Raw genomic sequence first — 14,023 nt, forward strand, 5'->3', positions numbered from 1 at the left:
ACAGGTGACAGCTTTATATGTGTATGTATTTGCGTGTGCATATGTGTCTATACATACTTGTATATACGTATTGAAGGATTGAAACACATATTTTTTATTTTATAAAGCAGACTATATACACACATAATAAGGATAGAAAATGCATATATTTTCAATAGCTAGACTATTTCCCCTAATGTTCACATTAAAAATGTTTAATCATAAATCCAAATTAGTGGTGTAAGTTAGTATAATAAACTTTGAGCAATGTTTGATATTCTGTTAGAATGGAAGTATGTGGATACCCTGTTGGAATGAATTGTAATAGCGGTTGGTCTTTCTAACTATAGTGTAGTTTAGTGTACTAAATTATTTACTGAGTTCCTGTTATTTGAAAGCTACTATTCTCCACATTGCAGAAATTCAGAAGTAAGGAAAACATATAACCTGTAAGAAATGATTTTGTAATCAGTGGCTAAGACCTCTCTCAGCCTCTGGAATCAGTCATACCTGGATATGGCTTGACCCTGGGCGGTTTACTCATTCACTCAAAGCCTCAGTTCTCATCTATAAAATAGAAATAATGCATTTAATTCCTAGCATATAGTAAGCTTTCATTAAGTCTCAACTCTTGTGGCTGGTATTACTGTTATCATTATTACAATAAATTCACAAGTAACTACATTACAATGCAGAATAAACTCTACCACAGGAAATACATTAATAAAGTGCCAAGGAGGATCATTGGAATATGTAGGATCTATAAAGATTTTATGGCAAAGGTGGCTTTTGAGATGAGCCTGAAGAATGAATGGAATTTTTAAAGGCAGGTGAAGGAATAAGAGCATTTTGGGGAGAGTGAACAGTAAAAAATATAAAGCAGAAGTTTAAAAATGTAGAATATGTTTGAGGAGAAATAAGCAGTTGGCTTGGAGCAGAGAGTAGGTTCAAGACAAGGCATAGAAGATTCATTGAAGAGTTTGTATTTCCTGGGTAAGGTATATTGGAAGCTGTTGAAACTTTTGAGCAACGTTTTCACTCTTCTCATTTTTGTATAAAGAAGCTTTATTGAATCCTTTTGACATAAAAAGTTTTGCTGTCACCCTGAGTTAAACAGGGCCTTTAGAATTTTTGGTTATAACCCTTTTTGGAGAAGGATAGTGTGTTATCCTTTTTGTATCCCATCAGGGTTCAGGTGAGGGTTAAATAAGAAATGAAATTAAAGAAAAAGCACAACTTATTAAAAATAATAGCCAAATAAAATGCTGCATTTAAGAAATATTTAACAACATTATGCTTTAAAGTATAGAGAATTTAAAAAGATTAGTTTTATAATTTCACCTTAGAAAAATTGGGACAGTAAAGGGTCTTATATATAAATTACTTCCAATATAAATTACAACTTGTTGATAGCTTGAGTACTCTGATAAGATGCTGTATATAGAGAGAAATGGGAGAAATCAAAACTTGGGAGTTTGTGTTTTATAAATAAGTTAATTTCTCAAATGTATATGGAAGAAGATCAGTAATTCATGTTCTGTGAAGATCTCCACTTGAGCTGTTAGGTATTGTAATAAGTGAAACTCTTCTTTTATTGTTGAATTAAATTTTTGTTGAAATAGATTTAAATGTTTTAAAGTTTAACTTTCTACATGTTTCAGATATATCTTGCTAGCTCGATTGCCAGCTCACTGAGGGTGGGAACCATATTTTGTTGATGTAGTCCTTGTTGCACTAAATGTAGGGAGTCAGTTTTTTTCTCAGGAAATCCTTTAGGATAGCTTATATATTGAATTTGAAACCAGGACATGCAGATTCTTACCATGATAGAAACATTGTATATCTAGAAAAAATTTCTTAACTATCTGTGATGCAGTAAACAGCTTAAGTTGTGTGATAAACCCATAGTTCACAATCCCAAAAGAAGAAAGGTTAATTCTTTAAATGTCTGAAACCTTCATAATGTCCCTAGATAAACAATTGTAACTTAGAGTCAGTGGTTGAAGTACAATGGTTTATCCCCAGATAAACAATTGTAACTTAGAGAGTCAATGGTTGAAGTTCAGGGAATCTGGAAATTTTACAGAAAATGTTGGGTGCGTGCAAATGTTTATCCTGAGGCGAGGTTGCAAAGCTCTTACTGTCTTCTTAAAAGATCCATGGTTCCCAAATGTTGCCTGCTGTCCTAGGCAACATTTAGATCTTTGTCTCTCTTTTAGTATGATTTTCATTCTTTCATCTTGTTAAGATTTGGCCTTGTCTAATTTATTTCACTTTAACCTACAAATCTGCTCAGTTCTGGTGATAAATTTGGAGGATTTAATGAAAAGATATTATAGAACTGTCATAATTGTTTTGATGACATATTTCATGCCACAGAATGTAGTTTTTCATTGTACAGTTTAATTTAGGAAGTTTAGTGCTGGAACATTTATTCTTTGTGTCTACTTGATTTCAACATCTCTTCCCCTAAAGGGTTACTCTGGCTCCTGATATGCTTAGGCTCCGAATAGCCCAGTGTACTTGGCACTTTGTGGCAAGATTTTCCTTACTTTGGTTGAAAAAGAAAGAAAAGAGCCCTGAAGTCTTTAGAACATAATGTAATTGTGATAAGGAGCTAGGTAGTAATATTGGAAGAGCAGTAGGCTCTCAGTTTGAATCCTTTGTGTACTCTTTGCTACCTCTATGACCTTAGAGAAGTATTTGTTTCAGTGTCTTCATCACTAAAATGAGGGTGATACTATCTATCTCAAAAATGAGATAACACATATAAAGCAGCTAATGCAGAACCAAACATGTAATAGAAACTTAAATATTGTATACCTTCCCCCTCTTCTTATTAGTGCTGTCCACATTTTCCTGAAACATAGAAATTGACCCCTATTAAGCAGTTAACTCCTAATTCTGTTAGTAGATTATTATTAGTTCGTGGTTATTGCCATACAAGTTTGCCAAGTCATCTAAAAGCTTCAAGAATTATCAGCCTATTTCATGGAAATGGGTTTCTTAATTTGAACCAGATAAAAAGATCAAGGAGGCAAAGAGATTCGTATATGTAAGATTGTCACTTAAAAAAATTGTTTACCATATCCTCTTGGTATTCTATATAGCACTTCTCGCTTTTTGAAGAATTTTTCTGTTTTCTTGTATTATCTTCACAATCAGAAACAGGGTACTAAGCAAGAAGAGAAAAGTTTTCTGGGACCTAAGTATGGCTATTTGAGTACTATCTTTTTTTTCACCTTGCTAGAAGTAGTTCCTCATCAGAAAACTAATGGGGACCTCTACTGTAAGAAAATATAGTGGATGGCTTTTTAAAACATTTCATGGTTTATTTGGAGTACTTTCTTGACCATGTCATTTTTACCTCTCTAGTTTTTGTTAACTTTATAAAGTTAGCGAGTGGAGTCTATGATATCTAAAGTCCTTTCTCTTCTAAAATTCTGTGATTCTATTTTATTTTTGTGGTTGATCATTACATTATTGTAACATTTTAACTGAAATCTCTCCATGTTCAGTATGCAAAGATAACTGCATCTGTGACTCAGAATAGTAAGGGTATTTTAAATTTCCTTTTATACGTTTGTTTTCTATATTATAAGGATGAGATGTTTAACATTTTGGGTTTCTCTTCTTCCATGCATGCCACATGCATTAAATAAATGGCAGTCGGCAGACCACAGGGCAGCTTGGGACTCCCAGCAGGCAAATCCCCATCATTTGAGAGCTCACCTTGCAGCAGACAGACATGGTGGCTCGGTACAGGTATTTTCTGATTTTTGCATGAGTGATTATTTCCCAAATTTATACAACTAACCCTTTTTGGAACTCATGGCATGATTTCATATCCTAATGAAAAACTTGTTGCTGAACCTCCATAATTCTATTCCTTTGTATTTAACCAAAAAACAGAATTAACATGGTCTAGCAAGACCACCAGGGATACTAAGATTTTGCCTTTGTTCATTTTTGCAAGCATATGCAACAGTATTTAAGTTAAGTTATACTCACAATAGGTTAGAAAAACAAAATGTATTACTTGAAATATGTGTTAAACTTGATTTTCCAATAATAAGCTCAGTCTTTTTTCATGCTTTAAGTAATAGAACATTTTTTATATCTTTTCCCTTTCATTGATTTTGCCTCCTTCAAACTTAGTTAAGTAGATATCTAACTTTTTCATCCTCAGTCCTTAGAATGTACTTTCTGATTAATTGGTCAAATAAACATGACCCTACATTTATCATGATATGTTTTGTTTGTACTTGGAGAAAATAGCACATGGAGAAAATAATTTCAAGGACAAGTATTTATTAAATATTTCCCTGGGCTTCCCTGGTGGCGCAGTGGTTGAGAATCTGCCTGCCAGTGCAGGGGACACGGGTTCGAGCCCTGGTCTGGGAAGATCCCACGTGCTGCGGAGCGGCTGGGCCCATGGGCCACAGTTACTGAGCCTGCGCGTCTGGAGCCTGTGCTCCGCAACAAGAGAGGCCGCAATGGTGAGAGGCCCGCGCACCGCGATGAAGAGTGGCCCCCGCTTGCCACAACTAGAGAAAGCCCTCACACAGAAACGAAGACCCAACACAGCCATAAATAAATAAATAAAAACAAATACTTTAAAAAAAAAAAAAAGATCCACACATAATCCTCAAGGTGAAATAAGCATTTCCATTTAAAAAAAAATATTTCCCTCAATTTTCTGGATATTTACAAAAATTTAATGCTGTCCCTTATTCTTTTTGATGTGTTCCTTTTTTTCCCCCTTTTCTATATATTTAGAGATAGCTACTATATTCTGCCCTCACATGCCCCCCTAAATCTTAACCTTTTGTATGTATTATAAAAATAGAAAAAGATTACTGAGTCTCTTATTTCTTTTAAAAATGTCAGTTTAAGGTAAACTGAATGCTGGTTTAAAGTAATTGAGATGATAAATGTTATCTCAATCCATTTCAATCTAGAACCTAGATTTGATTTTTTTTCCTCCACATATTTCCACTTGAACAATTTTCTATTATGTTTTACCAAATCTGCATTTTTCTTAGTATGTATATATACATATACATACATATATATATATATATACACACACATACACACACACACATATACATAATCTGAATCTATGCTTGGGTTTTATTCTTTCTTGATTTGAATTCTAAAAGATCAGTTCTTACTAGTTATCATGTTTTTCCCATCTTTAACTTTTAGAGGTAATTTAAATTGTGAAACCAAATATTTTTAAAGAACTTCGTAGTCTATGGAACTTTCAGTCGTGTGTAACAGAAGTATTTGAATAGTGCTGTCAAAGTCTAGAGTGAGGGATTCAGAGGCAAGGGTGCCTAAATTGTAAAATTTTTTGTGACCCAAATTCATATCACTGGAAAGTTAATTGAGAAAATTATGTTTAATTCCCATAAACACAAACTGGATTGTGTATGTATCTGTATACGTTTACATGTTTCTAAGTGTTGTATGTTTTTATATCAGATGTCTTGCTCAGTGTTCAGGGAAATCTGTAACAATGAAGGCACTATTAGAAAGCTTTCCTACCACTTCTGTACCATTACCACAAATTTACCTTTAGTTTTTTCTTAAGTTTTGGAATTCCCAGAGATGGCTCATGGGATCTCTTTGGACTATCAAAGGGTGAATGAGTTTGATTATTGGCTCATCACTCAAAAACTTTGTTCTATTTTTTCACATGTTCTCAAAGATATATTTCAACTCTGCTATCTCTCATCATCTCTTTAAAACTTTTCTGCCTTGTAGAGATTACATCTGGCTTCATTATAATATTCTGTAAGTGATCAGTTTACTTACTAGAATTCTGGTAATACATAAGTAAGACAAAAAATTTTACACTATTTTTCATTTACTTCCTGAATTAACTAACTTGATGTGATGAACATTAAGGTAGTTTTACTGTCATGAAGAATTTGCTAGCAGCCTAAGTAAAGATCATGCCTGAATCTTGCCCCACTCCAAAATGTTGAATTTATTTAAAATTTTTATCCTACCCACTTTCAAAATTTGAAAAGTTATAATATGACACTGGTATAATTGGACTAATGAAATTGTAATTTAAAAATTAATAATAGAGGAAATAAAAGTGCCTTAAATCTGAGCTAATATTATTACGATAATTGAATACTATATTTGACTTTGAATGAAGGAAGAAAGGAAAACAATGTGTTCTTTCTTTCTCATTATCTGAAAGAGAAAAATCTTATTGCTAATACAAAAGTATGAGTAGAATTTGCCTTGAGGTTCTTTGTTCTATGGTTCTTAATCCACCTGTTGGACGAAGTTTCAAGTATTAGCTTTGCAAGAAATATAAAGACTTTAAATGGCAATTGAAAAAAATTATCCTCAACAAATACTAAGGGCATGTCATCAAATAGTTTCTCAGGAAAGACATTTCCAAAATAAGTAGGTTGGTATCTGTTAATAAAATGTATACCAGCACCTCTTGCCTTTTTGACTGGACCTACAGAAAAATCCTCGGATACTCATTATTTCACATGTTCTTTTAATAGGAACTGCACGTTGGAGTCTACATTTGAACTCCTTATCTTTTCACAATTATTATGTGTATTATTACAGATCAGACATATAGGTTACCAAGTTGATTTAATTGTGGTGAGCAGCATAAGTTCAAATTCTGTACCTTAGATTATTCATCAGTGACATGGAGATAATAATAGCTCTACCTCATGGTTTTGTTGTGAGAATTTTTTAAAGTATTTAGCATAGAGGCTGAGGCTTAGGAAGTACTAAATAGTAGAATCTATTGCTTTTGCAAATTAAGAAACTTGACTAGTATTTTTATCCACCTCTGAGAAGTGAAGTATAGAGATACAGCCAAACGAATGCATTGTGAAATGGGATTTATCTAATTTTATTCTGTCTCTTTAGTGAAATCATGTTAATTTACTAACCAGAAGGATAATGCTATACATTTGATAAACTTTTCCCACTTAAGAGACTACGAATAATATTCAAATACCTTAAAGAGTTTATTTTGAATCTGTTCTTGGCTTTTATGTGTTTTGGAAAAGCTCTTCAGGGAACAAGTATGCCCCCTCCTGCTCCCCTTAGAATCACTGGTAATAAATATGGCTGAGAAGCTTAGACCTACCACTTTCAGTTTCTTGGCTATTCATTATTCAGCAAATATATATAAATGTCTACTAGGTGCTCGGCACTGTGCTAGGTTCTTTGAATAAAAGGGAGAATAACAAATATGGTGCCTGTCCCCGTGGAGCTTTCAGTTAATGGGCAAGGCTAATAAACAGACAGTGTGATAAGTGGAGAAAGTACAAGGTGCTATGAGAATGTATAGTAGAAGCACCTAACTTGGGTTTAGTGGGTTAAGTTTTCCTGGAAAAAATGGTATTATTTATATTCTATTTTTTCATACATTTTCAATGAAGAATCAGTAGGGCTTAGCAGTCGAAGAAGGTAGAAGGGGTTAAGAAAGGAGTGTACCAGGCAGAGAAAACAACATACCTAAGACTGTGGAGGAGAGATTGACAGATTGAGGAATTAAATGCAATTTGGTCAAGCTGGTACGTATTGAGAAATGAGACTGACAGGTAGGCAGGAGGCAAATCGTGAAGGACCTAAAAGGTCTTGTTATTAAACTTGGACTTTGGTCTTGAGGGTATTGGGTAGCCATAAAGAGAATTAGATAGAGAACTAACTTGATTAGGTTAGTATTTACAAAGCTTACTTTTGCTGGAGACTAGATTGAAGGGAGACAAGTCTAAGGCAAGGACACAACTCTCAAAAGTCCACAGCTGAGGAGAGATGATGGGTAGTGGAGATGAAGAGAAATAAAAGGACTTGAAAGATAATTAGAAGATAGAATTTAGTTGGGTATGGGGGTTGAGGGAAAGGGAGGGGTCAGTACCTGGCAAATCAGGATTTCCAAAATTAGGTTTTAAAATGTACCGCTGGCAGCAGATAGTACTAGTCTCTAATTCCACTGTGTCGAGCCTTTCACTGTAACACAGTCCATGGAGCTCGATGCTAACTAAAAATCTGATCCAAAAAAAGCTGAGAGGGCATGGCAAGCAGAGGGAAGAAGACAGCTGTTAAGGGCACTACTATTTTACATGGTATGGGATACCTTCTGATTGTTTGGAAAATCCTCTGCTTTGCATCTAAGGAACAATGTGACGCTGGGGGAAAAAGGACAGAATCACAAGTGGTGCAGATGTGTTATGCAGCCAGAATAACATTATGAAATATAAGAATAACATTAATTGTTGTAATAAGCAGTCTGATATTTTAGTCGGTGTCACTTCAGAAATACAGATACAGGTGATGATAACAGAAAAAAGAATTAGACAAATGTATCATGAAACGTAAGAAAACATATGTGATTAAAAGTCAGAGGAGTAATAGATGTCATATCTGAGTCAGTTCTCCATCATGCTAATTGTTAATGCAGACCTTTCTAAAATGTTTCAGATAACCAGTTTCAGTTTTCTTTATCAAATCTTTGAAAATACTGAGGTACTAACAAGAAAAAGAATTGAGTGACTAGAACAGTCATATCTTTCTATTCATTGTTTTCAGGGGTACTGAAGTCTGAATACGAGAGGGAGGTTGTGGAAGGGGAGTAGTTACTGCCTTTATTACATAAATAATTTCCAGTTCATCTTTTTTATTTAGTTTAGGGAATTCCTTGTCTAGTTATAATTGGGGTAAATCAGCATTACGCATTTGTTTCGATATTTTTTTTTTTTCTGGCAGTAAAGAAAGATTTTAATAACTACTATAGTAGGGAAAAGAATATAGTGTAAACTGAGCTTGCTTTTCCCAAAACAAAAGGCAGGAGACTTTTTAAATGCTGGGGTTTTGTCGACTAAAAATATATATTCACAACCTAAAAGTTGAGAGTTATGTTTAATTCGGCAGGAAGTTTTAGGATGTCAGGCCCAGAAGGCAGCATGTCAAGTAACCCTTAGAGAACTGCTCCGAGGAGGTGATGGGGGGAGCTAGGATAAATAGGAGTTTTGCAACAAAGGGCAGGTAGTGTTAACATCAGAAGATTATTGTTAATTAAAGAAAACCAGATATCTCAAGTTAAGGAATTTAGCACTTTGCCTGTAACAGTTACAGTAACATCTCTGAAGACTGAAATACTCAAAGAATAGAGTGCTCTGCTTAATACTTCTGTAAGTGAACATTAGATTGAGAATCCGTTTTGGTTTCTCTTTGCTGAAAGTCAGTGAGTGTGTCACTGGGCCTTTGGATTATCAGTTGGAATATCAAGAATATTAATTGTAACTCTATAGCTTTTAGAATATGTTGGAAAGTTGGTTTCATATAGTTATGTGAACCCTAGCACAGGTCCAATAAACTCTTTGGAAGTTACTCTTTTAACTATATCTTATTTACTAGTGTGCTTTCTTATAGATGACTTTTAGAAAAAGCTGAGTGGGTAAGTAAAATAGATAATCTTTTAATGTTTCTAATATATTTATTGGATAGATGAAGATCTGGTTAATTAATATATTGTGCCTCTACTGAGCGCTTGGTAACATGCTTACAAGACTCCAAATTAGGAAGATAGTAGTATAACTAATTTGAATTCATTATATTTGGAAACTGTATTAATTGGCTGTTTGACATGGTTGATCACAAAGATACCATGTGTTATCTTTGTACTCAAGTCCTTGAGAATGACTTCTTTTGGAATTAGATTGGGCAGGCAGCCATTAAATGGACCATTGTTTTTCTCCCACGCTTAGCTGCACGCTGTTTCCCCACTGCCTCCCCTTCAACTCTGATACAGTGATAGTAAAACTGTGGCCTAGTTGCCTTTTTTATAAACCTCTTAAAACAAGAATTGCACTAAGTTTCTTATCAAGTGGGAATAACAGAAATTTTCTTTAAGAACAAGAACAGCAGCAATAAAACCCCTGAATTTTCTTTTGAAATGTCAGACCTCAAGGCATCTGTGATTTTTAGATATACTTTCGTTAAGGAGCCTGATAAACACTAATATTTCAGAGACTCTTATGTTCTAGTGTGAGTTATAATTCTAGAAATGTTACCTAAATGGAATCATTCTTCAAAATTTGGCTTACAAAAATAAGCCAAATTTTGGTTTCCAGGAAGATATTGACACATTATTTATAATATTATGTCTTTGTTTCTTCCTCTAAAATCTGTTTGCAAAAAGACCACTAGTTTTCTTAAGTGGAAACAATTTTAATGCTGTGATACATTCTCACATCACTACTTTTAAGTGGGTCAGCTTCACAGAAATCCGTCACCACATTGCTTCTCTTCTGACCCTGGGATATTGGCCTTTACTCAGAGGGTTAGGGAGTCTGGGAAGCCCAGGGAAAATTACATTAAAAAAATTCATAAAGTCAGATGTTACTTCCTTTTGATCTGGTTCTGATCAGCCAGGAAGAATGAAACTTGAAACATTTCACTAAAATAAAGACTATTAAAGTCACTTATTACTGTGTGTGAAGTGACATAAATCAGATTTTATAATTATAATGCATATATAATTACTGTTGCTGGAAATTTAGAGTACTTGAGTTTCAAATTCTCATTTGTGCTGCTTAAGTAGGGGAAGACACTTTTGGGGAGCTGCCTGTAAGTCTCCCTCCACCTATTTAGGGCCATTGAACAAAAGTGGGAAAAGAAACCCATTGAATAATTATGTTAAGGAAAGAACAATGGAAATTGTTCAGTGAACTGTTTCGATTATCCACTACATGCGAGGCACTCTGCTAGTTAAAGGTGGTGGAGAATACAAAAGTATAGGATAAGAATTCTGCTTTCTAATTCCTTTCCAGTTCATTGCAGAGGCTCTGACATTTTAAAAATTAAGAATAAAGAGCCCAATTATATTCAGTAATTAGAACAAATAAGTATTTTTTAATGTGTTCAGAAAGAGGGAGAATTTTAAGAGAAAAAAATTGACACAGAGCCACAGAGATCAATAGAATGACAGAAAGGAGGAAGCAGGTGCCACAGAAGCAGAGAGGGCGACTTAGACATAGGAGTATTCCTCCATTGGATTGCCTCTAAAGATGATCAAGGCAGTTTTATATTTTCAGCTGTAGGCACAAATGCATTTCTATGTACTTGTTCCATATAGGATATATATAAATCATGACTTAATCTAGATACATTGATTAATTTCTGGTTATTTTTCTTGAGTTGATGGAGAGAGAGCATATTTCTCCAAACTAGACTATTAAGTCCACAAGGGCAGGGATGTTTGTCTCTCTGTTTACTATGGTATTCCAAGTTCCTAGAGCAGTGCCTGACGTGTTGTAGCCTCTTAGAACTTAAGTTTTAGAAATATGGGCTTCTGTAAATGGAAGTCTTAAGTCTAGTAGTCACCTGTCAACTCTGATGCTTAGGCCCTTGTTACATTATAAAGAGATCAGGTAGAGAAAGCATCAAAAATGATTCTTAGATTTTGAGCCTGGAGGTCTGGGAAGAAGCTAGGGCTTTAATAGAAATAGGAACTATAGGGAAAGTAACAGATTTAAAAGGGAGTATGATAAATTTGGTTTTAGAAATACTGAGTGAGGTGCCAAACTTGGTCTAGCTAACTGGCCATGTGGGTGAGTGGTTAGGCTCAGGGAATCCTTTACATAGAGATGACAGTTGAAGCCACACTTTAGGTCAGACTGACAGTAATAATGATGGCCACCATTTGTTGAACTCTTACTATATGCCAGTCACTGCACTTTATATACTCATTTCATCCTGATATCAACCTTATTAAATGGATACTTCTGTTTCCAATTTCATAGTTGAGAACACTGAGGTTTAGCAAGGTAAGATGTCTTTCCAGGGTCACATAGCTGGTAAGTGGTAGAACTAGGTTTTGAATCTAGATTCGTCTTACTCCAAAGTTATTAGCTGGTGCCAAGTCATAAGGGAGATGTACAGGCAAATGAAGACTGAACAAAGACTATTAACATATTTTCTAGGAATCGTTGGCAACCTTCAAATAAACTCTTGTTTGAGTTCTGATATAGGGACAGAGTGTAGATTGGGAGGAGTTAAGGAATAAATGGAGAATTTTATAAAAATGGAAGTGGTAAATTAAGACAATAGTTTTCAAGAAGTTTGGAGGAAAACAAGAGATAAGACAGTAAGGTGACTTTGTAGGACCAAGAGAATTTGGGAGTTTTGTTATGGTTTTTATCTTGCTTTAAGATTTCATACATGCATGCATGTATTCATTTATTTCAACAAATATTTATTGAGTGCCTATTCTGTGCCAGATAGAGTGGGGAGATCTCTTGGGGAACAACACAAGGCTCTTGCTGTTACGGAGCTTAATTTTAATGGAGATGGGGGTGGGTATCAAGAAACACATCAATCAGTCAATCAGAAAAACATCGACATGGATAAATGCTATACAAAGAGTTAAAAGTGAAGTATAACATGTAAGAGTGTGTCTGCATGGAAGTTCTAGATTGTATGTTGGAAAAGTCCTGTTTTAGAGATGTTCTCTGAGAATCTGAAAGGTAAGAAGACAGACAATAATCAAGAAGAGAATTCCAGGGAGTGAGAATAGATAGTGCCAAGGCCTTAAGGTGGAAATAACCTTGACATTGGATGGAGGCTAGTGAGTAAAGGGAAAGTGTTATGAGATCAGAGAGGTAGGCAGGATTCAGATCTTGTGGGGCTTTGTAAATTGGAGTAAAGAGTATGGATGTTTATTTTAAATGAAACCAGGAAGTTGACATTAGAAGAGCTTTAAGCAGAGAATTATGTGTTATCTAATTTACATCTTAAAAGGAGCACCTTGGTTGTTGTGTAGACAATCCATTAATGGGAGGTGGACACGGGTAAAAGCAGACCAGTTAATAGGTTTTTGCTCTTCTTCACTCAAGAGATAATGGTGGCCTGGACTGCAGATCTGGTAGTCATAGAGTGGGGAGGACCAATTAGGTTTGGGGTGTGTGTCAGGGGAGGATTTAACAGGATCTGCTGATGGTTTAAGTCAGAGTGGAATCACGGTAACTTCTGGATTTGGAGCTTGAACAACTGGGTGAATGAATGGGCAACATGAGAGTGAGACCTGAGCATGATTACAGATTGAAATGAAGGATCCATTGGAAGGAACAATATTGAAGTTTCCAAAGGAAGTAATTCATGATGTAGCAAGGTACCAAAAGATATTGGCACACAAGAGGGAACTGATTGCATTAGCCTTAAAAACCAAATGACAGATTTCAAGATGAAAAGGAAGCAAGTTGCAAAGCAAATAATGAGTGACCTTATCATTAATAAAATGTAGACCTATTAGTATATTCAGTTATGAACAACTGCATACTAATTGTTTTGTGTTCCTCATATTAACTTTCTAATTTAAATACTTTATCATTGTATAACCTATTACTTTGTGTGTGTGTATGTGTATTTTTTCTTTTTTGCAGGTTGTAAGTTCTACAAATGGAGAATTAAACACAGATGACCCTACTGCAGGACGTTCAAATGCACCTATCACAGCCCCTACGGAAGTAGAAGTGATGGATGAAACCAAGTATGTATTGGTTTTGCCTGATCTAGTAACTTTTTTTTCTTAAACTGTGCATGTTTGAGATTTATAGTCATTACAGTTATTTAAGGAAATTTTTTTCAAGGAATAGATGCATGCAAAACAAGTGGTATGTTTATTTTAATCACTAAGTTTAAAATAGCGCTATTTCAGTAGATGTTTTAATAATACAAAAATAGTTATTTAAGAACTATGCTCAAATTCTTATTTAGAGTTAACAGCATATTTTTAGCTTTTTATTTTTAGGAATGTTGATGCATGAAAGTTATTGCTACACTATATAGATGCTCATTTTTTTCTGTAAACATAAGAATAAATAACTATTAATTTTGTAGTATGCTGCATGTATTAGTATTAGTTTTAAGTTACTTTTTTTTTGTTAAAGTAAATTATAATAATTCTGCTTGGAAAAAAATTAAGCGTGAAAAACAATGTGATAATTTCAATGTGGGCAGTTTCTGATGATCTCTCTCTCTCTCTCTC

General features: G+C 34.5%; 1 protein-coding gene across 6 annotated transcripts in view; it reads left to right on the forward strand.

Annotated features, from left to right (window-relative positions):
• Nucleotides 1-14,023, forward strand: part of CSNK1G3 (casein kinase 1 gamma 3) — a 132,876-nt gene that overhangs the window by 106,769 nt on the left and 12,084 nt on the right. For 4 of the 6 annotated variants that reach the window (XM_059916959.1, XM_059916962.1, XM_059916961.1 and 1 more), the window contains exons 11-12: nt 3,649-3,744; nt 13,419-13,525. In XM_059916959.1, the coding sequence (XP_059772942.1) occupies nt 3,649-3,744; nt 13,419-13,525 (203 nt within the window). The remainder of the gene's footprint in view (nt 1-3,648; nt 3,745-13,418; nt 13,526-14,023) is intronic. The other 2 variants (XM_059916963.1, XM_059916964.1) reach the window with 1 other exon arrangement.

Source organism: Balaenoptera ricei, chromosome 3 (genome assembly GCF_028023285.1).
Source record: "Balaenoptera ricei isolate mBalRic1 chromosome 3, mBalRic1.hap2, whole genome shotgun sequence".
NCBI lineage: Eukaryota > Metazoa > Chordata > Mammalia > Artiodactyla > Balaenopteridae > Balaenoptera > Balaenoptera ricei.